Source organism: Sinocyclocheilus anshuiensis, unplaced genomic scaffold (assembly GCF_001515605.1).
Source record: "Sinocyclocheilus anshuiensis isolate Anshui unplaced genomic scaffold, SAMN03320099.WGS_v1.1 scaffold446, whole genome shotgun sequence".
NCBI classification, from domain to species: domain Eukaryota; kingdom Metazoa; phylum Chordata; class Actinopteri; order Cypriniformes; family Cyprinidae; genus Sinocyclocheilus; species Sinocyclocheilus anshuiensis.
In genome coordinates this window covers 504,087-528,660 of record NW_015544247.1, presented here as the reverse complement: position 1 = coordinate 528,660, position 24,574 = coordinate 504,087, and the positions used below count along the sequence as shown (strand labels likewise).

General features: G+C 40.2%; 1 protein-coding gene across 3 annotated transcripts in view; it reads right to left on the bottom strand.

Moving 5' to 3' along the window:
- Nucleotides 1-24,574, bottom strand: part of qkia (QKI, KH domain containing, RNA binding a) — a 109,348-nt gene that overhangs the window by 5,303 nt on the left and 79,471 nt on the right. The window contains exons 4-6 of one of the 3 annotated variants that reach the window (XM_016498506.1): nucleotides 23,515-23,658; nucleotides 5,298-5,385; nucleotides 3,292-3,714 (exon numbers count right to left, since the gene is read on the bottom strand). In XM_016498506.1, coding sequence (XP_016353992.1) covers nucleotides 3,292-3,714; nucleotides 5,298-5,385; nucleotides 23,515-23,658 — 655 coding nt within the window. The remainder of the gene's footprint in view (nucleotides 1-3,291; nucleotides 3,715-5,297; nucleotides 5,386-23,514; nucleotides 23,659-24,574) is intronic. The other 2 variants (XM_016498508.1, XM_016498507.1) reach the window with 2 other exon arrangements.

Sequence of the window (24,574 nt, the reverse complement as noted above, 5' to 3'; positions counted from 1 at the left end):
ATTTTGCTTTAAAGTGAAAGAAATATGAAGGGTTGCATTTTGCATTAAAGTAAGAGAATTTTGTATAAACAAAACTGATGTAACATTAAAGCATGTGAATTGCCACAGTTATGTTTTGTTTCGCTCTTGGCATGCACAGACCTTGAGACGGATTGGTGAAGGAAGCCATATTTCAGTCTCCCAATCAACCAAAGATTTCAAACTATACAAAATACAGTATGAAAACAGATACAAAATATTAACTAACATTAAAAAAAAAAAAAGTGATTTTAAATATTGAACATTTTTATGAGCAAGTCCAGATAACAATTTGTAGATGCGGCACATTTTTTGGGAAGGGGAATATCTGTGTAATCGATTTAAGCACAAATGTGCAATATCAGATAAACACAACAGAAATTTGTTTCTGGTAGCAGAACCAAATTATTTAACAAACACCTGAGAAGTTGGGGCTGTTTTACACCTTGAGAATGACAGGCATTCCAATTCTGCATGACTCTGCAGAGCTCCATGTGGGCCTACCAAGGTGTGACGACTGTACCAAATCACATAATGACATCACAGAATTAGGGATGCGCCGATCCGATATTCATATCGGGTATCGGCTCCGATAGTGCCATTTTTCTCGGATCGGGTATCGGTCAGAGAGAGCCGATCCAAATCCGAGATTTTTTTTGTTTGTTTTTTTCTCGATTGTGCGAATTATTGTGTGTTACTTCTGAAGCCATACGATAGCTTAATGTGAGCTACATATGAATATTTAAGTCCTTACATTAAAGTTCACACAAACTCTTTTCTCCGCTGTGGCTGTCAGTCATTCGTTCAGCCTTTAAAGTTTAAACCCTGGTGGCTTTCGGTTACATCAGTCAGCTCGTTAAAGCTCTCTCCAAGATAATTCTATGTTCCCATTATACTTGATTTGTAAATACATGTCTATGATTTTGCAAAAAGGACTTTATCTTCTTGCCGGAGTTTAATGTTTTGTTACTTGCTACCGGATGTCTGTGAGAACAAAACACGGGTGTAGAAAAGACTATAAATGTATTTAACGTGCACAGTAACTGAAATTTTAAACTGTTAAAAGAAAGGCTCAATAACTGTTGCACAGATATAATACACTACGCATCAATTTCTCTTCCCTTTGTGCTTTGCAGTTTTTAACACGAAGCGCTTACAATGTGCACACATTGTAAGCGCTTCGTGCTCATAGACTGTATAAAAACAGTTCATGCTGCACTGTATTTGTTTTGTGCCATTTTACAAACATATATAATGTTTGTAAAATGGTACAGCTTTTTAAATATCTGAAAGTACACTCTTAATATCAGTCAGTCAAGCAGTCAAGCATTATAATACTTGATTATCATATTATAATGCTTGACTCACTGATATTAAGAGTGTACTTTCAGATATTTAAAAAGCTGTACCATTTTACAAACATTATATATGTTTGTAAAATGGCATAACTTATATATATATATAGTATAGAATTTCAGTCGGGCGAGTAAACAAAAAAATATACTAGCCAATGGCGATTCAATTGCCAAGGTGTCAGTTGAGGGTTGACTGTATAAAAACAGTTCATGCTGCACTATATTTCTTTTGTCCTATCGTATCTATCATATGTTGTTGCCTTATTAAAAAATATGCTATACATTTAAAATAAATGTATTTTAATTTTATAGTATATATTTATATATAAATACATTCATGAATGTTTTTAATGAATGGATTTTATAATAATACAAATAGCAATGTGTAACATTTGACCATATTTAGTGCAACACTTTTATTTGTTCCCCACAAAATATTGTTTTTTCACTAAATGTTTGGATTTCTAAAATTATTGTGCACTGATTTTTCTAGAATAACTTTTGCTGCCGAATTATCCACTAACCTAGTTTATGATAAATTTTTGTCATAGATTATAAATATACATAGGCCTATATTTTTTCATATTTGTTTATTTTATATTTCTTTATAATGAAGTAGTCTGTATCTAGTAGAAAGAATGATTATCAGTTCCACACACAGAGATATATAAATTCTACATTTATTTAAATGAGGGAAAAAAACTTCACTGGTATCGGATCGGAATTGGTATCGGCCAATACCTAACCCTAGGTATCGGAAAAAAAGGCAAAAAAGGCGGATCCCTACACAGAATAGTTGCTAAGCACGAATGTTTTTACTCTCCTCTGGAGAAATTCTGGAAGTGTTAACGGTTCCCTCTTACGGTGTGTGTGTATATACGCCCACATGCTATGCTGCAACAGCAGATGTCCAACAAATCACTTCTGATTGCACAGAAGTTCAGCGAGCGAGCGAAAGGGAGAGAGTGAGAGAGAACATGGTCTGGTCTGGGGGTGGTTTGATGTTGGATCGATACTGTAAGTAAATAAAAGGCTGCTAAGCTTGCGAGTGTTAAAGTTTAAAAGTGGAAACGCGGCACTGTCAGAACAGTGGAAGACCCAAACGTGCCAACTATACAGCATCCAGTGAACTAAACTCAGAAATCCCTCCATCGAATCAAAGACAAGCACTAACCAAAGCTATTCAAGCACAACATTCGGCTTCTGACACACATGACTTCATCATGCTATTGATCGCCATCTCTATTTAAAATGTCTGATTCCTAATGTTTACATTGCTTTGATGCAAAGCGTCAAGTCTATAAAAGAGGTTGTGATGTTGTGGTTATTATCTATCTTCTTTGCAAGTCTTTGCAGAAGCCCCTCACTAGGCAGGGGAGTATGGGTAATTCTCTCTGAATAGGGTCGAGCGCTCAAGTTCACAAGGGTAAAATAAAACAACTGGATACAGTTTGAATAGTGGAAGAATTTAATGAACATCCCCAATGGGACTCTATACTCTTTCTCTCTCTCTGCCGCTCAGCACTGGTACCAAGGCCTGCTACAGCAGGGAAGAGAGAAATGATTTCAAAAGCCAGGAGAAATCCGAGGGGATCCACCAGTAGCCTGCCTGACAAAGCCTCCAGCAAGAGACAGAGAGAGAGAGATGAAAAAAAAAAAGATGTGTGCAAGCAAGCATGTCGCCACTGTCTGCGAGAGTGAGTGTGTGCGTGTGTCCTGAGAAAAGACTTCTTACGCAGCAGACAAAAAAAAAAAAAAACATTTTAGACAGATGAATATACCTCGTTTAAGACACAGATAAGTGGTCCCTTTCCCAGCCCGTCTCAGTGGCAAACAATTTTTTTGTGTCTATGTAGCTAAGTCTTTAATCACCTGGGTTACCCAGCATGCTAGCATGAGCTAGTCATTACATATTTACCTTTCAGTGAGTCCTGAACTGGGCCGGGTGACGACCCATCCAACATGCCCCCGTAAAACAACCCGGCAATACCCTCTTGCGGGGCACCGAAGGGTGAAGTGCCAAGCCCCCACGCCCGCTTACCTAGGACTCCGCTGTGCTCGATAGGATATTCCAGCAGAGACGTGGGCGCCAAGGCATAAGGGTAGTCATAGGGCGTGGTGTAGATAATGCCCGCGTCGGGCGTCGGGGGTACCAGGGTAGGGGTGCCGTTGGGTAGCACAGTGGCCATCTGAGTGGGCCGAATGATGTTCATGATGGGGGTCCCTGCCGGAGTGGGGGGCCTGAGGGCGGACGGGGGGAGGACCTGACCCGCAGGGGCCGCGATCAGACGCGGGCCTTGAGCAGCAGCTGCCGCTGCTGCAAGAGAGAACGCAAGGGTGGCTGCCATAAACAGAAGAGTGAAAGACAGAAAGAGCAAAAGGGAGAGAACAAGAGACACCAAGAGAGAAGTAATGGGAGAGATAGAGCGATAGGGGAGGTTGGGTGTGTGAATGTGTATAAAGTTTTCAGAGCAGAAGGGGGAAAAACAGAAATGGACAGAAGGCACAAAAACAGATGTGTGAAAAGCACAGGCAGGGAAAGGAAAACAGAAGTACACAAAAAGAGAGAAAAAGGGGGTGGGTGAAAAAATAAAGGAAAATTAGTCCATGCAATGGTCAATGAACCACAAAAAAATTACACTCTAAAGCAAACTAAAACCCCACAACCAAAATCATTACAAAAATTAATCAAAACTAAAACACAAGGAGGAACTGATGATTGATCATACTGGGGGGCAAACCGATCATCAAAACAGGCACTAATACACAACACAGAGTCACTGATTTAAAGCAGCACATCTAAACCCAATGTCCTGCGGCATTGTAGAGGAAAGAGCACTTCAGTTTGTGTGCTAAAAAATGCTGATGTAATTTCTTATAGTTGTAACTCTGAAGTGCACTTTCTAGAATTGATTCCACAAACTTGCCATAAGCTTTCCCACATGAATCAAAACCTCCACATGCCATTGGGACATTTAGTGCAGATGTGGAGAGGAAATAACCACAACAATGCTGAAAATTAAAACGCTTATAAACATTCTGCACTGAAGGCAAACAGATGTGTTTCTGTCCCTGTTATATATACCCAAATATGCATGCTCACATTCATAAATCCATACAATCATATATACAGTCATGCAAATATTACTTTACAGAGCAGTAAAAGCCCAAAACCCTTTGTCAATGTGGAAATGCATTGCAGTAATGAATATGTATGACATGGGTGGAATCGTATGCAAATATCTTTGAGCAATAATACAAGTTTATGACCTAAAGACAACTTAAAACACACAATCATGCAGCAAAATTATTCTGTATGCCACACCATGATTACGCAAGCTGTGATTGCAATTGGAACAGCTTTGAAAGGAGGTGGGAGAGAAAAAGGGAGACAGAGAAAAAGAGAGAGCGAGAGACAGAGGGAGGGATAAAGAGAGACAGAAATACTAGACTGTGGGCAGATGATTAGATGTTTTCATGAGGAGTGTGCAGCGAACAGGATTCTTTCTTGAATTAAAACGAGAATCTTATGTCTGATGAACTCTCATGTGCGCAGTGTTTTTTATTTAATTGCTCATTTATGGTCAGAATAAGTCAGCACAGAAAACAACCTATATATATATATATATATATATATGTTGCTGTATGTGTACATGTGTGCATTTACATGTGGATTAGGGATGGATACAGGAGATGGATTATGGCTGGTTGTGATTTGATATTGTGTGTGTAAGCCCTGTGCCCTAACAAATACGGGTGTGATTTTGTGTGTGTAAGCATTTAAACAAATCTCTTTAGACACTGTGCAACACAATCACAGCTGAATTCACATTATTCCCTAATAGTTAGCTTTATGACTGTCTTGTGGGTGTGCTGATGTTCAAGTCTATTTATTCTGGAGTGTGTCTGAATGTGTCTCCTTACGTGTTTTGATGTTGGTGTCTCTGTATGTTCCATTTAGAATGGCCAGCTCCATAAGCTGCATCTTCTTTAGATTATCTTCTCCTTCCGCCTACAGAAAGAAAAAGACCAATCAAAGGGGAATCCCATTAATCACACAACCAATCACCAATCAGTATTCATGCAGAAAAGGGGGACAATCTGGTTTCAATAAATAGTAAAAAAAAAAAAAAAAAAGTATAAGATTCATAAAAATCTAATAAAACTAGATAAAAGATAATATCTTATTTTAAAGTAATAAATACACACAAAGTGCTGGAGTAGAACATATGAATAAATATTTACTCTTAGCAGGAACTAGAAGTCTAGTGCTTCTAGACCCAGAGAGACACAGAGAAAGATGCACACTTTCAATTACTAAGAAAGAGTAACCCAAACATGAGATCTCTTAACGCAGAGCACCTAAAACGCAAAAAAAAAAAAATGCAAAGAGACTTGTATTTCCAACTTCAGAGAGGAGGAGAGGGGAGAAAGATAGAGGGAGTAGAAACCAGCTCAATTCAGATTTACACATCAAGCAACAGACACACTGGAGGGGCTGGGACACCTTTAACTTTTCATGGTGTTTTCAGAGTTTTCTTAGGAGAGCACACATCAAAGGACAAACTACTTTGACAGACACCATATTTGAGTGGTATTGTGAGAGTTTGCCCTTAAGGGACTTTGACTGCAGAAATAACAGTTCTAGATTAGTACAACTCTACACATCCACGTGTCAAAGCTGAGAGAAACCTTGAGTGATTTCCTCAATCAGAAAAACTAAAAAAATAAAAACTACACTGAAGCTACGGATGCCTCCGCATGAATGACTCACCCATTCCTGAGCACTTTAGTAATTCAATACAGACACAAAAACATTATTTTCTAGAAAGCTAAGCTTTTGTTTGAACCCTTCACATCCGAGGAGCTTGTGGAGAGCCAATGAAGATTCATCTATGAGCTTGTTACAATAACACCACTCATTTGAAGACAGAACAAAAGAAAACGGGCTCAGGCTAATCGAATGCAGTGTGGAGAGACGAAAACACTCTTCATTTGTCCACTTAACTTCTTCCAAGCCCGACCGGTGAAAAACAGTCTTCAGTGGTGTCCTTCACAGGTTTCATCCGGAATAAGTCTTGCGAACTTTCTGAGACCAACTTGCCAGCCCCCCCGATACACAGTGAAACTGAACAAAGTTTCCAATGACCGAGCAGAACATCCTTCCTCTGCCTTTCAAATGATGTATATTCGCTCTTATTCTGGCCAGCCGATCTCAGTTTTGGCATAGCCGCTCTAATACTGTCTGAAGTGACAAGGAGTTGACCACTTGACAAGGGCAAAGATCTGCTCAAGGGTTTCCTGCTCAATCATTTCACTGGCCACTTTGATATGTTAAGCTCCAAAAAAGGTGAGTGATTCACGAAATAGTCTGTGAAGGTGGAAATGTGTCATTCACTTACCCTCGTCACTTTAGAATCGTATGACTGACTTGACACATAAAACGTAAGATAATAGGAGATATTCTTTCCCATTTCTACTCTTTTCCATTTGATGTAAACGGGGGCTGTCAAGCCCCAAAAAGCTCAAAAAACACCTACTAAAGGTCACCATGAAATCAAAACTAATATTTCATGTACATAAAAACACACACACAAACACACACATATACATATATACACAGAAAAGAAAAGAGATTAAAAGAAAGTCATATGCACTAAGTACAACGTGACAGTGAACTGATTCATATCTGAGAGCTTTACAAAAGTTACTTTTTAGATGGAGTTAAGCTTTATTTTTAGTTGCTAAATTTGATTAGAAACAGAAAAAGTAAGAAAAGGAAATGCCAAAGAGAACGTAATCACCACATCCATCGTTATATAAACCATTATAATGGAAAAAACAAAACCATTATCCATAATAGCAAAAACAAAAGCATCAACTCCTTGTATTAGAGCAGATTCAAACAGAGGGTCAGTGCAAGAAAGGAAATCCAGGTCTGGGGCAGTCGGGCCTATTGATTCCTGTAAGAGGGGTGAGGCAGAGGATAAACGACTCTAAAAATCCCCAAAACACCATAAACTATCACACTCATTTCTGCTGAGCAGGACTTTGTGTGGTTGGCACAGCTCTAAATCCAAATAACAACATCTCAGTGCTGGCCATGAAAGCAGATGGAGTCGATTTTCTCTCGCCCCACAAACGAAGACTTTGTTTCTGGCTTATTCTGCAGGGTATTTAATGAGGACAGACTTCCTTTGAGGGCCGACGACGCTGCTCCTCAGAGTCACCGTATAGACTGGACATTTCTGTTTTGAGGTCAGGCTAAATTTTTTTTTCTTCTTTCATTTTAACAACACCCTCTTTCTTTGCTTCTTCCTCCTGAGCTAGAGGCATTCTCAGGATGTTTGTAAAAATGTAGAGATTATTCCTAGGCGAGAGAGGGAGGAAGGAAATAAAGGAAGTGCAGCGTTTCCAGAGAGCTGTGTGTCATCAGACGGGGGGAGGCTCAGGGGAACCGTCCCTCTGATTTAAGCAACAAAAGCTGACACAGAGAGAACATTTCCACACACACTCTGGGTGTGAGACATCAGGGAAGGCTGTCAATAATCCTGCTCTATCCGCAGGAATCAGATTCAATCAATGGGGTCTATTTGTAAGGGCAGCGGAGTGAAGCAACTCTCATTGGCCATGGGGGAGGACAGGGGATGCTAGACTGTGACAGCAGCGCTTGTGAGCACATCAATTTTGTTACACGCACAGAAGTACAGCATTTCCTCTCCATAATAAAACGTTTACAGCCATTTTCAAATCCAATTCCTTTTCAGTGCAGATCTGTGGGATGGCTGGTGTCCACCAGCAAGTGCTTATTTCCAGCAGAGAAACTTGCATGCTTTTAACTCAAGACATTGGAGAGATATATTACACACACAGAGCCAGGTAAGGTTTTTTAGCTTTTTTTTTAACAAGATTTTATATCCAAGTTCAAATTTTAAGAATGTTGAGACAGGAAAAGAAGAGAGAAAGTTCTATTTGACATTATACATTTTCAAGACTTAATACGGTTAACTTTGTCACTTCCTGCTCTTCCCAAGTTCCCTTAACCACATAAACATCCTTCAACTCCACCCTCGCTACCAAACAACCCACAATCTACATGATTCAGAACTCTGACGGCATTGTTACAGCTTTAGCATGAACTTCAGCAGTCACCCAGCCAACGAAGAGAGATTACGGCACATGACAAGCAGTTACGAACTTTTCCACGACATTCTAATTTATTGAGATGCACCTGTATATGTCTCTGGTTTGTGATAGTAATTCAATGGACTTCAGTGGGAACCTTCACTGAAAAGTAGCCTGCAAGTAGAGCCATCAATATCCTCAATGTATCATCAGCTACTAGGGATGCAACAATATCATTTTTTCAGAACCGATCCGATCCCAAAAGTATTGGCCAATTCCGATCAGAGCACTTTTTTTTTTTTTTAAATCATGTAGAATTTATATACTTCTGTGTGTTGATGTGATCATCACTCTTGTGTGTGTTAAACACAATCTGCTAAATATAGACAACTTTATTTTACTGAAAAATAACAAATGAAAAATATAATTATAATCTATGAGAAAAAATACTATTATAAACTAGGTTAGTGGATAATTCAGCAGCAAAAGTTATTCTAGAAAACTCATGGGTGCACAATAATTTTATAAAATCATTAAACTAAACATTTAGTGAAACAACATTTAGTGGGAAACAAATAAAAGTTAATAAGTGTAGGACTAAATCTGGTAAAATGTTACACATTGCTCTTTGTATTGTTGTCAAATACATTCATGAAAAACATGTAGCCTAAATATATATATATATGACACACTCCATGACACAACGCTTGTTTTCACAACAGCTCTGTTACGCGCACGACATGCGAATTGCGACCACGAAGTGCGGTGTGTGAAACCACTGTCAAAAATACGTCATCATGGTCACAGACATTACTATCCGAGGGAAGATGAATCGATTCCACGAAGTGCGCATGTGCCCCGCCACCGTTTTAAACCACTGGCGCCAAAATGGCGGATCAGCAGCCAAGCGCTCACTCATCGTCTCAGGTAAGTGATTTTTTTTTTCTTTTTCAAATTCGGACATGTTTAAGAGTTAGTTATCACTAATGACAGAGAGGAGTAATATTACAGAGATAGTTTAACTATAGTAGGTAAGATTAGCTCTTAGTGTACATTTAGGTGTTTAAAGAATTAGTTCGTGGTCGCAATTCGCATGTTGTGCGTGTAACAGAGCTGTTGTGAAAACAAGCGTTGTGTCTGTAAACTGTCATAGTCGTACATTTTGGAGTTGTACTAACAAACACACAAAATCTCGTATCTGTAAACTATCGTGGCCGTAGATTTTGGAATCCAACTCTGACAAAAAACAGAATTACATACAATACTTTTAAATTACGCATGAGTAAATTAAAATGACACACAAATGCTTTGAATTACGTACGATTATTTTTGACAGTGATTTTACGGGCTTGTGTAACGTTAGACCATAGAGAAACAAAGCGCGATCACGCGCATCAAACAGGTCTTGCGTGTCAGCTACATCCCGCAACAGTTCAGCAAGTGGTCTCCCATTCGAAGCCATAGTTAGAAGGCTAACTATCTCGTCTTGACGGTTGATCTGACTGGTTTGCCTAACTGACCAATCCTGCATTGAGAGAGGTTAGGACCGAATCTAGTGAGTCAGTGATTCATGATTACCCATTCATAAAGACAGTCACTTGATTCGTTCCTGAATGAATCAGCCGTTCGAATGAATCAATTGAATGAATGATTCAGTGATAAAATCAGTGACTTGCCGCCACCTGCTGGCAATTTAAGTTTAATTTTTTAAGTATATTTTCAGGTATTTAAATCATTTAATATTTCTATATTCAAAATTTTATATTTAAAACATTAATCTCATCATGAATTTATGGATTTAATTGCTCTCATGCCACCTTTGAGCCTCATTAAATGTCTGAAAGTACATCAAGCCACTTTTGTGTTCTTCTGTGCCACCTCTACAAATTAATTTTGTTAATACTTATTTCATTTGATTTTTAACTTGTTTCTTATTATACTTGTTCTTTTTCTGTCGTTTTAATTACAATTTTTAAAAAGCTTATAAAATATAATTTTGAAAGAATTTGACAAAAGATGACAAACTTTTAATAAAGTTAGAAAAATGCCATTACAAAGGTAAAAACAAAATTCCACTCTAAATCACTTTAAGGAGTCAAATATCACCTCGTAATGGGAAGGCTAATTTTTGCTAAAATTTTGGATGATTGATTAGAGTGCTCCTAAAATTTTGAACGTGCTCCTAAATTTAAGTTAGGAGCACAAGTGCTACTAAAAAGAAAAGTAAGCGTACAGCCCTGTGTAGGCCAGGTCTGAGCCTGATAGCTGTATTTAAAATGTCGCACAGATGCTTACATGCACTGGACAAAGGCATCTATACGGGATTACGCTGGATTTCGGCAGAGCAGGATGTGAGGACAGAGATCAGAGTGAGCAAACAAATAAAATAAAGCACAACAGAAGATGAGGAGGGAGGGGTGCAAAAAAACAGAAGGAACATTAATGTGATCCATGATTTCCACTGGTGCAACACATTGTAAAACCTTCAGTTGACTTGCACTCCTCTCTCTCGCTTTCTAATTTCCCCTCCCCTCTTCCTCTTTCTCTCTCGCTGCCAGACAATGTTTTGTTCTGCTCCTATGATCCTTTAATGCCACCCAATCGAGCCGAGAATATCTTGAAAGGATTTGGGAAGGCTGATCTGGAGGTTTAAATACTGCCGGATTTGCATCAGATTCCGAGATTTGAGAGTCAAAGCTGATCCGCGTGCTCCCTGTGCCGCCTGGGCTGTCAGATCTGGACTGTGACCCAACCTCGCCCGCTTTACAACCCCTTTAACCTTGTGTTCGGTGTCAGGAGGAATGAATCAGCGGAGGAAAAAAGGCCTGAATAAATAAATCTGCAAATCCCAATAAAAGCAGCACTCTTATGACTGGCCCTTGAACATGCAGTGGGGATTGATGGACCATATTGAGGCTAATTTGAAAACAGAGCTTCCCCAATGGCCTAGCAGAGGTTACTTCACAGTCAAGGTTGGCATCTGCAAAGCAGATGCATGAAATGAAAAGTGTTGGCCAGCGCAGTCAAGGTCTCTACTACGATAGCCAAACTGCTCTGTGGGTCAGGGCCAATATATTAGCAAGCAGAAAACACAGAGCCTGATATACTAATGCATGCTGTGTGAAAAGATGTTTTGCTTGAACAAAATTGGAAAATATATTGCATTTGAAAGAGTCCACACACAAACATGATGACGTGTTCAGTTTTGCTGACTTCAGGACACACTGTGTACTGCCAATGGGAGATTACAAATTAAGAGTAATGGAGATGTATTGGACCAGATTGCAACTAAAAAAAGCTCCTAGAGAAGGTCAGGATAAACTAATCTAAATTAAACGGGGAAAAAAATTCTCAAACCGGACCAGCTACTTGCACATTTCTTGCCTATGGACTCAGCTAACTGTGGCCTAAGATATAAGTTATAAAATGCTCTAAATGCAAACAAATGTAGGTATCGCCTACAACCGCAAACGTATGTCATAAGACAATCCTGTTCCGCCCTCGAAAACAGTGCGAGAAGATGAAAGGAATCCATTCCTGGCTCTCTCCGCGAGATTGGTTTCAAGAGCATTCTCTAGATGCCATGGCTGATCCTAGTGGTCCCTGTCCCCATCTGACTCTGAATGAGCGGATAATTAGCCCAGACACTATGTAACAGGGGTGGGAGTTCAGAGAGCCAAAGGGGGGCACAAAAACATCCCCGTAACTAGGCTAGTGCACAAACACTGGCGTTTCAGTCTGCAGCTATTCCCCCCAAAGTAAAAGGATTAGTGGCCTGTTCAAAGGAAATGCAGTTGGACTGATGTCCGCAGGGGGTCTTTTAAGGGAACCAGAAAAGATTACAGCCAACTGTTTTCAGAAGAGTCAGGGGCTGGACTAACCTCTAGAGGTGGGCTGCAAACTAAGAGGTTTATGTTATTTATCCTGATAGCTTGTAACAGGAAGGAGAGCTTGGGGATGGACTCTTTAACTTTTCAAAGACGCTAGTTGACTTTGTGCCTCTTTCCAGAACAAGTTATGATTATATCCATCACCCATTCAGAGTCTTTATTCGGGCCATCTTGAGTTATCATTTCAGCATCCAACTCTATAAGAGTAAAAGATGTCACACATAGAGATTTGTTTTGAGTGGTTTCTGAAATCTCATCCTTCACTCTATGTGACTGAAAGAAGGTGAAGAAAAAAGGTTTAGGTTGATTAGGGATGCATTAATATTAAAATTAAATTTTAATTCTGACACGAGCTGATAATTATTTTCACATTATTGCTATTAACCGATAAATGATAATAAAATTCTATATTCTTTCTCCTTTCTTCGGCTGCTCCCATTAGGGGTCACCACAGTGGAATTATCCACACTGCCATTTGGCACAGGTTTTATTTCGGAAACCCTTCCTGATGCAACCTAGCACTAAGAGTAATACAATTCTAAAAAATATCAAATAATTTGCCTAAATAAAATAAAGACACACAAAAAATAAATCAATAGTGAATTTAGGCATCAAAACATTATAGTGTACATAGACTTGTGCCGGTATTCGGTAATGCGATATATCACGGTAATGAATATGCACGGTATTGTTATCGTGGGCACTTCTAAATACAGTGAATAATTATATATTACAAATTATTCAGAATTTTGAATGCATTTTAAGAATACTTTTCCCATCAACTGGTCAAAATGCACAACACCACTGTATGCTGCGTGAAAGACGTGTGCACACTCTGATGTAAATAAGCGCGGACGTGAAGCACATGGCGGAAGGTGAGAGACGCTCTGGATGAAAGCGCACTTTCACTCTCTGACAGTGTAAAGTGATACCTATTGGTCTTTATAGTTCTTTTGCACTTTAATCTGTGTAAAACTTTTAACTTTATACATTTTTCTGTATTACTTTATTGCATTTAAATGTTCAGTTATTTTTGTTATAAGAAAAAAGTTATTAAACCTGTTATACTGTATTATGACAGCACTTTTTTTAAAACTAAATTTCAATATCGTGATAACACCGTATACCGTGATAAAAGCATTAGCAATTAATCGCAACATGAAAATTTGATACCGGCATATCCCTAAGTGTACAGTATGCAAAAATGTATATTCACTTAGAGATTTGCTAAAAATTACACTTTGAATTTGAATTCTTTGAAAAACATTACAAATTTACTTTCCACTGTTTTATCTAGCAGAAGCATTCCCAGATTTCCAATAAGGGGTGTAGGATTGGAAGGGAGTGGAAATTAAAGCAGCTCCATCTCTTCTTATAAAGAATCATCCGTTAGTTTCTGCACAGTTGAGTAAATATCATTTTTCCAAAAGCTTTCTGTTGGCAGTAGGGCACAGCTACAGTCAGAAAAGGAAATTGCTGTAGAAAAATTTGTGCATTACCACTCACAAAAGGTTGTACAAAAAATTTCTTAAATGATCAGCATATCTGCCTTCACACTGTAAGTATTCTCTTGGGCCTAATGTTGATATTTTGAGGGGAGTGGGCATAAAGCAAACTGCTCGACAAAATCCTTGTCACACTTTCAAAGACAATCATTTGACTGAACTTCAGGCTCTTGTGCCTCATCTGAAGTGAGCAGATTAAACAGAAACCTGCAGAGAGAGTGAGAGCGAGCAGGTCTGAAGGGAGGTGGCATGCCTGAACTGAGCTCTACACAACAGGAGGGCACCTACCCTGGGTCAAGGCCACCTGTTCTTCCCCTACAGTAGCGCTGCTAGAGTACAGCTAATTTGGGCTGGCGAAAAGTGCAGGCTAAAAGATGAGGTCACGCTAGCTTAAAAAATTGTGAGTTGTTTGGTTCAGCTTGTTTGGTTTGTTGCAAATAGACTGATCATTTCTTTTGAAAATTACTACCCGCTTAACTAGACCTGGGAGAACGCTGAAAACTGTAGCACCACTTCTACCCCAGCTAAATGCTGCAGTTGCACACTGCTATGCAGCTCAGCGTACTCTGAAATGTGTAGTTAGCCGATAACTGGGAGGCCCTCAGGGTCACTGTTGGAGCACTTTACAGGGCCATAGCAGTCTGAGAAGAGTGGGCAATTGAAATCCCAGAGAGAACAACTTAACGAGACCGCATGTTCGCTAGCCGAGATAAGTGGCATTAACCCAAAAGCACAAAATGATGCATGTCTTTGTAAATTATGCATCAGTATCATAAAAAGACGTTCTAATAGAACAGTCAAAAAACAGAGCAGTTAAATAAAACACTCCCTACAGCATCAGTTTATCATTTCCACTTCAGAAAGGCGATTAACATTAGCAGGCCTATTTTTCAACCACAAAACAGCTTAACAGCAGACGAGAGCATCTAAAATAATTTGATGTGAAATGTGATTTTTAGACAGTAAATAAATGCCGGTCTCCTTTACTATGAAACTACGGTCTCATTTGTAGTGACACTTGTTATGCCAGGACAATCACTTTAAAGCTGAAAATGAAAAGACAAATCCCATTGCACTGTGTGAAGTGGTTCACTTCGCACATCGCCGCTTGAATTTGTGCCTTTAAAATGGCAGGTGCTCAGGTGAAAATAGGCACACAGTAAATCCCAGTCTATTCTGGGTCTGCTCTTTCCATTCTGTTCAGTGAGTCTGACGAACTGCCAGTCCAACGGAGCGTTTGAAGCTGCTGCCAGCAAAGGCCGGATTAGCATACAGACCCCAAGAGAAGTCTTTTCTTGTCGTGGTTCTGGTGGTCAGTAAGCCTGGGGTGCAAACCACGGCTCCAATCAAGAAGACCACGGAAAGTAAAGGAGGACAGCTGCTTTAGGGAAGAAGATAGTGAGGGAGAGCTTACTATAAAGCAGGAAATAGAACAGAAGGATAACAGTTATCCACCTCTTGGGCCTCTAGTACTACAACTGCCAGAACTGCCAGGACCAGCTACCATATCGACACCATCAGATGTTGGAAAAATAAAAAAAAAAGTTTGCCAATGCTTCAAGGAAAAAAGCTCTGGACTGCTACAGGCAAATATATATTCAATATTGACCAATACCTGATATTAGTGTTGTCACGGTACCAAAATTTCAGTATTCGGTACCGATACCAGTGAAAATCCACGATTCTCGGTACCAATTTCGGTACCAAAGCAAAACACAAAAACATGCTAATTGAACAACATTTTTATTAATAACGTTAAACAAAAATTAAATGTACAAAACCAATGCCATTCTTTATACTTATTTAAAAGTGTTTCAAGTTTTCCCACAAGTAATAAAAGTATGAAAAAAGTAAACAAGTTTCACCCAAAAGTTTAGTCATAGTTCTGCTGCCACTGAAAAACATCTGTAAACTTGCTGTCTGTTTTAGGGTTTGCTGGTGTCTTTCAGGATCTTCCTCAGTCTGCAGCTGTAAAAGGAAAATATAATAGGATAGCTTTCTGATAGCGCATCAAGAACCGGGTTGACCGGGTACTCGGTACCACCAGTACTTAAAAAAACCCTGGTACCGTAACGTTTTCATTTTTTTAGTACCGACTTGGTACCGAAATACCGGGTCTTTTGACAACACTACCTGATATGGGCCAATAAATAATATGGTACCAATTTACAGTGAAACACATGCAGAATACAACATTATGCTTTAAGTACGTCTACAGTATCAAGTCCCCTGACCCTTTGTTCTGTTTGTTCCAACACTTATGCAAGGAGCAGCAATGAGAGCTGATGGCTCTCCAGCTATGAGCCACATCACTGTGGCAGTGCACGGGGCTTTTACAAGCTCACGGCCGAGGATGTTCCCATTACCCATGATCCTACACTCTAAACCCTGCAGCTGGGGCTTGAGTCTGATCGGATGCGACACATGCTCTGAAAACAGGGACACAAGAGCACTCTCGGACGGGTTGCACTGACCTGCAGGGCAACTTGAACGCATTTCAGGAGGCTGTCGTCACAGGTGGTTGCATTCACTGCGATTTTTTTCCTGTCTTTTGTCCTCCAAGATCTCAAATGATCTCAGTCCAATGAAACTCAAGCCTCATTGAAGTAGTCAAGTACAATACAGTTAAATTCCAGCCACTCCAAGGATACATGCAGCTGCATTCTTTAAAGGATAGTTAATTTACATATCGTTCCAAACACAATGGGCCTCATTCATGAAACATATGTAAATATAGGAGTAAATTCTGAGTAATTTGCACGTAAAATGGACCTTCCCGAAAACTCTCCTCCGGATTCACAAACGCTTCGTAAACGTCCGATTTGATAGTTAAACGTGTATGTTAATGAATTCCAATCATTCGGTAAACAGGGCGCTCGTGCACGCTCATTCACAATTACCATAATCCCCGCCTATAATTACAGCTACGCAAATTGCGTGTCCAGGAACGCAGTGGAATATTCTGGTCTACTTTCTCAGGTTTGGCTCCAGTATATTGCATAAATGCAAAAAAGACTAATAGGCCATATGCCTAACAATAAATATTCAATAACCTGTGTCCACCAAAGTGTTTTTAGCCTGCTGAAAAATGTCAGGCGCTCTTCTAAAAACGACCAGCTGGTGGCGCTTGAGAATGCTTTGGTGGCACAGCGTTTTTCCAGCTGTCGATTTGGTTGCTATGATGTGGAATATCCACGGCAGTACATTTTGAAGAATATTACTAAATATAAAAATGCAGTAACCAGCAATGTTAACTTCTCTATTGTTGTTCAGTTGTTGTACAAGTAGGATGATTGGTCGGTGTAGTATTTGTCCTGCCTCTTGTCCACTGATTGGACGGCTGGGTAAAAAGTGACAGTGACAAGCACTGCGGTTTACCCAAAGCTAAACAGTTTAACAACTCTCAGCAAAAAAAACAAAAAACAGATCAAACAAACTTGTACAATATTATGATGGCAGTGCATCAAAATTCAGTGTCATCAGTTTGCCAAAAAGAACACAGAACGTTTTACGCACCATTTACACATGGCAGGGAGCAGGTGTAAATTTATTTGGTACGAACTAACATTTTGAAAATACGAACACTTTCATGAATCCGAAAATTTACGTCAGAACAGCTTTACGAACGATTTACACAAACATTTATTCTGCTCGTGTTTCATGAATGAGGCCCAATGTGTGTTTATCTGTGGGACATAAAAGATGATATTTTGAAGAATTTTATAACTGTTTTGCCCATATAATAAACCAAAACATTGGACCTCATTGACTTTCAACATTTTTCAAAATATACTCGTGTTCCACAGAACACATAAAATCATACAGGTTTGGTTCAACATGTAAACGGGGGCAGAATTCTCTTTTTTAGGAAGAACTATCCTTTAAATTAAGAGGTGCTCAAAAAACGGTGCAAGAATATGATAATGAATTTATTTTAAACACAGAATGATTAGCAATTGGATTGGTGGCATTCTCACCACACATGCTGAAACAACAGCAAGCAGCCAGATGGCATTTTGTTCTGGTTTGTCACATGGGCCTGATAGGAGGTGAGAGTGATTATGAGTGTTGAAGAAATGGTGTTTATTGATCACGATGAGTTGGCCGCCCAGAACAGTCCTAGTTTCAGGCAGCATTCCACAAGACACGTGGCCGGCGAGCTGACGGCGAGAATTTGGCTGACGAGGACGTTACGCCCCACAGACCACGACGTATATTATACACCATCTGTCTCTCTCTCGTCTTTCCTCTGAGCCTAAGAGTGAGTGAGAGGTCTATAACCAGGTGTATGGTGTGAAATTAACTGCGTTCCTGAATTGGGAAAAGATTACAAATGCAAAGCACCCATGACAACTCAGAGAGGCTTGAAACCTCTGCAGATCGGGGACTCATTGTGCTCGGCAGAGGCGCTGAATGTGATGGTTATTGGAGTACACGGGATAAAAGAGAACAGGGCTTCAGGCTACAGTGCAAACACTGCTAACCCAGTCACTTTGTTACAGGCAAGGACGAGCCCATTCACGAAGAGATGCTGGAAGCGTTGTGTGAGCGAAGCTCCCCATTTCTCTTCTCTTTCACCTCCCTCCCCCTTCCTTTGTGGCCTTTTAAGATATTGGAAGCATCGTGGAGGACACAGGGAGCAGCAAGTTGGCTCTCTAGTCGATTTCTGCCTACAAGCGCAAGCGGAGTTGAAACGAAATGCTGGAAAAAAAGGAAAGCAATAAGAAAGGAAGGAATAAAGGAAAGGGCCAGACTGCTGGGCTACAGCTACTATACTCACCCACGTAAAGCTCCAAAGCCACTGAGCTCTGGAGGCAAAAGAGTTACTACAGATATGCCACAATCTAGCAGGAAGTGCCTCCTGACAAAAACCGAACACAAAGAGAGACCGAAATGCTACATGTTCCTTATAGCCAAGGGCATCCACAAAAGAAACTATTAGCAGTACCGTACTGAATTTAAAAAAGGTATTCGTCCACCGTTACGATTTTAAACCTTTGCTCGCTCCTGTCGACGGCCGACCCAGTGCGCTGACACTAAAATAACCAGAAAAATATTTTGACACGCCACTTTAATTAGCCGAGGTAAAGGGAATGGACACATAGTGGCCTAGATTCTTAATGAGATGTCATAGGTGTGAGCTTCTATTTCCCATCATTCCCTAGTGCGCTGATGCCAACTGGGAACAGACATGCTAAAGTATGGTTTTGTGGATATAACGTACCATTCATAGCGAGGGGGTATTTAGGGTGAATATCTAGTATTTTCCCAGAAGGCCTTTCACTGGGCCTCTGAGAATGTAGTGACTGCAGGATTAACACTGTGACAAGTGACGTGACATGTGGCCAAGTATGGTGACCCATACTCGGAATTAGTGCTCTGCATTTATCCCATCCAAAGTGCACACACACAGCAGTGAACACACACACACACACCGTGAACACACACCCGGAGCAGTGGACACTTGGTTGGTATGTAACACTGACCTCACATACCAACAGATCTACTGTCAATCATTAAAAATGACTTGCTGCTGTCTGTTAGATGGATTCTCTCTCTCAAACACACACCTCGAGGTGAAATGAGGAATGTCACCTTGTAGCACAGAATCTCTCTTGGCAATTATGACACACTGCATCTTCTAAACATCTAAATCCACAACACCCATCACGGGCGTCAGCTCTTCTAAGTTTAGCACCCCTAATGAGAAAACCAATTTGTCAGGTTTTTAACACATCTGAGGCTAATTGCTTCATCGGAAGGAATCACACTGTTTTATTCTCTCTGATCATCTCCAAATGGGCTGGTGTATAAACCATTAAATTAAATTAACAGGGATCTGATATGTAGACGTGTCCCCAGACTACAACGCATCTCTGTTTGCAGCATCGGAGCTTGTCACGAAATCTGCTGGAGATTAGAGCAGCCTCGTAAGCACAGTTGCTATAATCCTGCAGCTTTCCCGGTCTTCAAAAACTGGGCCTTATCATTGAGAAACTGGGAAAGTAAGCAAATTCAGAGACAAATTGACAAACATGGAATGGGTGACGCTGCCTAATCATGTTGGTTACAAGTACACTAAAAGTACACAAGGCTTGATCGACTCCTACAATCAGCACATATCAAAATGGAAATTAGCAAATGCAGTTTTAGAGGTAAGATCGCTGATTAGTTTTTAACCTATACCATTTTCAGTCACAGGTGGATTTGGCAAAAACAAGCAGTCTGCATGTTCTAACAATAAGTCAATTATTTTTAGCACTTCATAACACACAGACTTAAGCCACATTTAATACCATAACAGGGATGTGCGTTCTATATTAAAATAGACTGTAAATGATCTTAAGGAAACTTTGAATAGTTAGAACAGATGCGTTTGTTAGGGGCATTCACATAGGATGTGATCTTGTGTTCAGAAATAGCTGGACAGAGCACAACGGAATGGCGCTAGTGTAAACTTGACAATCTTAAACTCAATGCTCACGAAGCAAGATACTACAAAACACACAAAATGTTTGATTTTAAAGGCATAACTTATTTGAGAAGGTTTTACCTCACAAACTACAATTAGTGTTTTATCAGAGTCCATAATCCACACCTGCATTTGTCTCCACCTTCCTCTATGTCTGTTTAGCAGTAGGGTACTAGCGTCACAGCTTACAGAGAGCGATTTGTTTCACACTTCTCGAAACAATTAATTTTAACTGTCATCTCAGAAAGATTCATCAGCCCTCCTGAGCCTTCTGCTCCCACTGAGCGAACCGCTTTACTTCTAAAGTTACGGATCATTTGCTGAGCTGTAAATGTACAAAACCAGATAAAACTGAATTTGACGGTGGGCCATGGTGTAAAGCTCTAAATCTGAATTTTATGTTATAAGTCAAACTCAAAAAGATATGGATATGTAGATACGCATTGCTTTCTGAGTGTTTTATAGGTTGCAGTTTTATACATCACCATGTGTGTGTCAGCACTTTCATGAACAAAGACAGGGTGTCCCTCCAGTGAAGTGGTACACAGAGGACAGGGGTGTGAGAGAGAAACTGTTTGACCAGTATCTGGTATGCCTTTTCCACCAAAATGATGCTTGTGCTCTTGCCGGCACAGTTTTACACTTACATGTGCAAGTATGAAAAAAAAGAAAAAAATAAGAAATTCTTTATTCTATCAAAAGCTGCTTTCATAAGAGTCATAATTATTTAAATATAAAATGAATGCTATTTACAAACATAGTATTCATAAAATAATTAAGGATGCACCAATATTAAACTATGTCCAATATCCAATAAATTATATTATTTAAAAAAGCACTTAAATTAATAACAAAATAAAATAAATAAAAGCACTAAATTATAAGATATTAATACATTTAAAAAATCTGCAAGACAGCAGAAAGGCTGTATGCGATGCCATGGGTAAGTGGAAAGACGGGTGAGACTGGAGCAGAAGAACTGTGGGAAGTGATCCGCATGTAAAAGTGTGGCTCGATTCTTATCTTTTTCCTTCCATTACGTTCCTGCCTTAATCCTCTCACTCACTACTACCTTCATTACCAGCCCACCTTCAACTCAAATCTCTCTCTCGATGTCTCTTCCTTCCTCCGTCTCTCGATGGAAGTTGAAAAGTTCACAGGGCCTTTGAGCCGAATCTCTCAATCACCCAGTTCTAACCCTGGCCTCTGAGGCTGTGTGTGCGTGCATACCCACGGTTCATGCACTCTCTCCGAGTCTGACGATCATTCAAATGCTGTGTGTGGAACTGATTCCTTGAGCAAGGCTGAAAATTTCAATTTGGTCTCTGCGAGCGGGAACCGTTCGGCTGTGGCAACTCTTCAGGGCCCGAGCCAGGATTACAGATTCATGCTGTAATGTGCTAGCTGCCTCTCAAGGTAGGTAAAAATCAATATTGCAGATGTTTATAAAACAGAGAGCCTCTCTCGGAGAGCTCCGAGACGTTACTGTCCCCCTTTTCTCTGCCCTAACCAATTAAATCCTTTCCACAATGACAAAATGAAGAGAGCCGAGGGGAAACAGACTGTGACCTCGTCTGTTTTATGATGTATTTAATAAGACAATTTCATGCCTCTAAACGAGCCAAAGATATCCTTCATTAAGACTGCACGAGCTGAGATGGACGGTTTGTCATTTAATCCAGTTTAGCATGGCATGATAAAGGGCATTAGAGTCCATCTGCCACACACAAAACCAGCATGTTTAAGAGGGGCTTTATCTGTACAGCAAAACTTAAATGGATACATCAGCCAAGATGAAAATGTTGTCATCATTTACCCACCCCTATGCCATGATCACATGGACGTTTTATTATTGCAAGTCATGGTCACAGCGCCACAAACTTGCAGCAGGCAGTGTGTCACTTAAAAATCATCCTCTTATATTAAAGCAAATCGATTCAAACTTGTCAAGACATGGCTAAAAACATCTTATTTTACAAAGAAACTCATGATGAAGGTGTAATGACAGTTTTCACTTTTGGGTACACTATCCCTTTAAGTAAATTAAAAGATTAGATACAAATATGTACAGTATGTTACATTTACACTATGAAAACAATCTCTTCTGGGAAAGATTTCAGTTTTGTATAAAAGACCAAGAGCGTTGTGTAACTCTGAATGAAACACATGAGTAGAGCAAACACAGGCCTCCTGAGAGCCTGAGCATAGTTTGTGTGTGTATACACGGTGAGGATGACTTTGATCTCAGGGGTGCATAAGGTCGGAGTGAAAATTTGGAGAGAGCATGTAGCCATTTACTCATCTCCCACCCACACACTGTACAGAATGAGTCACACACACTCAGTCGGCCGTGTATGTTTGTTTTCTTTGACGAGCATGTGTGTGTACTCGTGTATGTGTGTGGAGGGTTTAAGGCCTCCCCGCTCAAACGGAACAAAAGAGATATGAGCATAAAGAAGGGAAAAAAATCCCCAAACAAGAGGCGAAATGTGGGGTTTCTGGCCTAGAGAGAGAGTTGAAAAATAAAAAAAAAAACCTGCACAAAGAAACAGGAGAAAGCGAGCGCCTGAGAGCAGTCAGAGAACGCCAAGGACTCCGTGTCCTGCTCTGAAATGAAGCGAGAGGCACATGGCTGGGCGGAACGGCTGCTTCTGGCCAGGTTTCAGTGGGTCGAAGCCTTTCCACCATGTCGCCTGATAGGGAACAGGCTCTTGCAGCTGTCCAGCCATTCTGTTCACTGCAGGCAAAACAGCCTGGAGCCAGAGACCCTGAGTTAAGCGCCCCCACCCCCTGCGGCAACCGACGGAGGAGCGGAGAATAGAAAGGTGGAATGGGGCGGAAATATGTGGGAAGCGGGTTGCAGAGCGCCATTTGTTCTCTGTTGGGAGCCTGAGATAAAAATATAAAATTTTAGCAGAAGACTGAAACCAGGGGTTGGATTAAAATCCGGCCCATATGCACAAAGGCGTCACACACCTAGAACAGGAAGCAGCATAAAGCATTTTGCTAAATCCAACACTGTTGCCTTACAAAGCACAAGCCTCGGGCAGGTCTGCAGAGAAGATCTCAGAGGTCAAAACATTTGTAGCAAATCACTTCCCGCTAGCACAAATACGTTCGGTAAGTATAAATGCGTGTTTGCAACTTACTGCAGGCACCAGTAGCTTCTTGACTTCTTCGACAGCTCTTCTCATCTTGATCTCGGCACGTGTCTGTGTGTCCTCCACTGTGATCAGCACGTGCAGGTCTTCATTTAGGTGCTCCCAGTTTGGCTTCCCTCTGTTCTGCTCCTCCTGAGAAATGGAGATGACAAAAGAGAGAGAGAGAAAGAGAGAATGTTAGTAGTGGTGACAGGATTTTTTAGAGGACATCTAACTTTGAGTCAGTGTGAGAGAGTGAGACATTTTTTTGTTGCCATAGATGACAGCCGGCACTCTGATGCAGCCTCACAGAGAGTTAACCGTAGAAAGACTACGGTTCTTCAAACAGCAGCTATTACCCCAGAGCACATTAACATGCGCTGGGAGTAGAATATTTACCACCACCACATTTCCAAATAGTCAGGCAGCTACCACACACATTACTGTAAAAATGACATTCTGATAACTAGTGGTTTTGCCACTAATTTTAGGTATGGTCATATGCTGTTCAGCACACACTAATCAATGGATTTTCATGAGCAAGAAAACAAAAATTTAAATATTAAAACCATTACATACCAGCACACTGCAGACTTTATTTGTTCGGTATAAGTTCAATGAAGTCTAACGCACTGATCCAAGTGGAGGCCAAAAATATCTTAATTTTAATCAGAACAGGAAAAGCAGTGAAGCTCTTTGAGCACAATTCTCCCAGCGATCATTTAAAATGGCCTGCAGTTGGTGTGCATGACCGTTTGATTGGCTTGGGTTAACAGCAGCCTCAAAAGAAAGCCATTATGCTACAGCAGAGCCATCTGAACAGCCAGAGGTGCTAAACTGAATAAAGAAGAAGCTTCACACTCTTGAAAAAAAAAAAAAAAAAAAAAAAAGATTATTCACCAGCCACCCATTGCGCCAAAATATACATAAAAAAAAAATCAATAGTCAGAGACTGAAGAGGTGTGTAAAATCAAAAACATAGGCCGGGGCGATAAAACTGTATCGATATTTATTGACGGTACCCCTTCTTCGATAACGATAGAAAAAATGTTTGATATAGCGCACGATA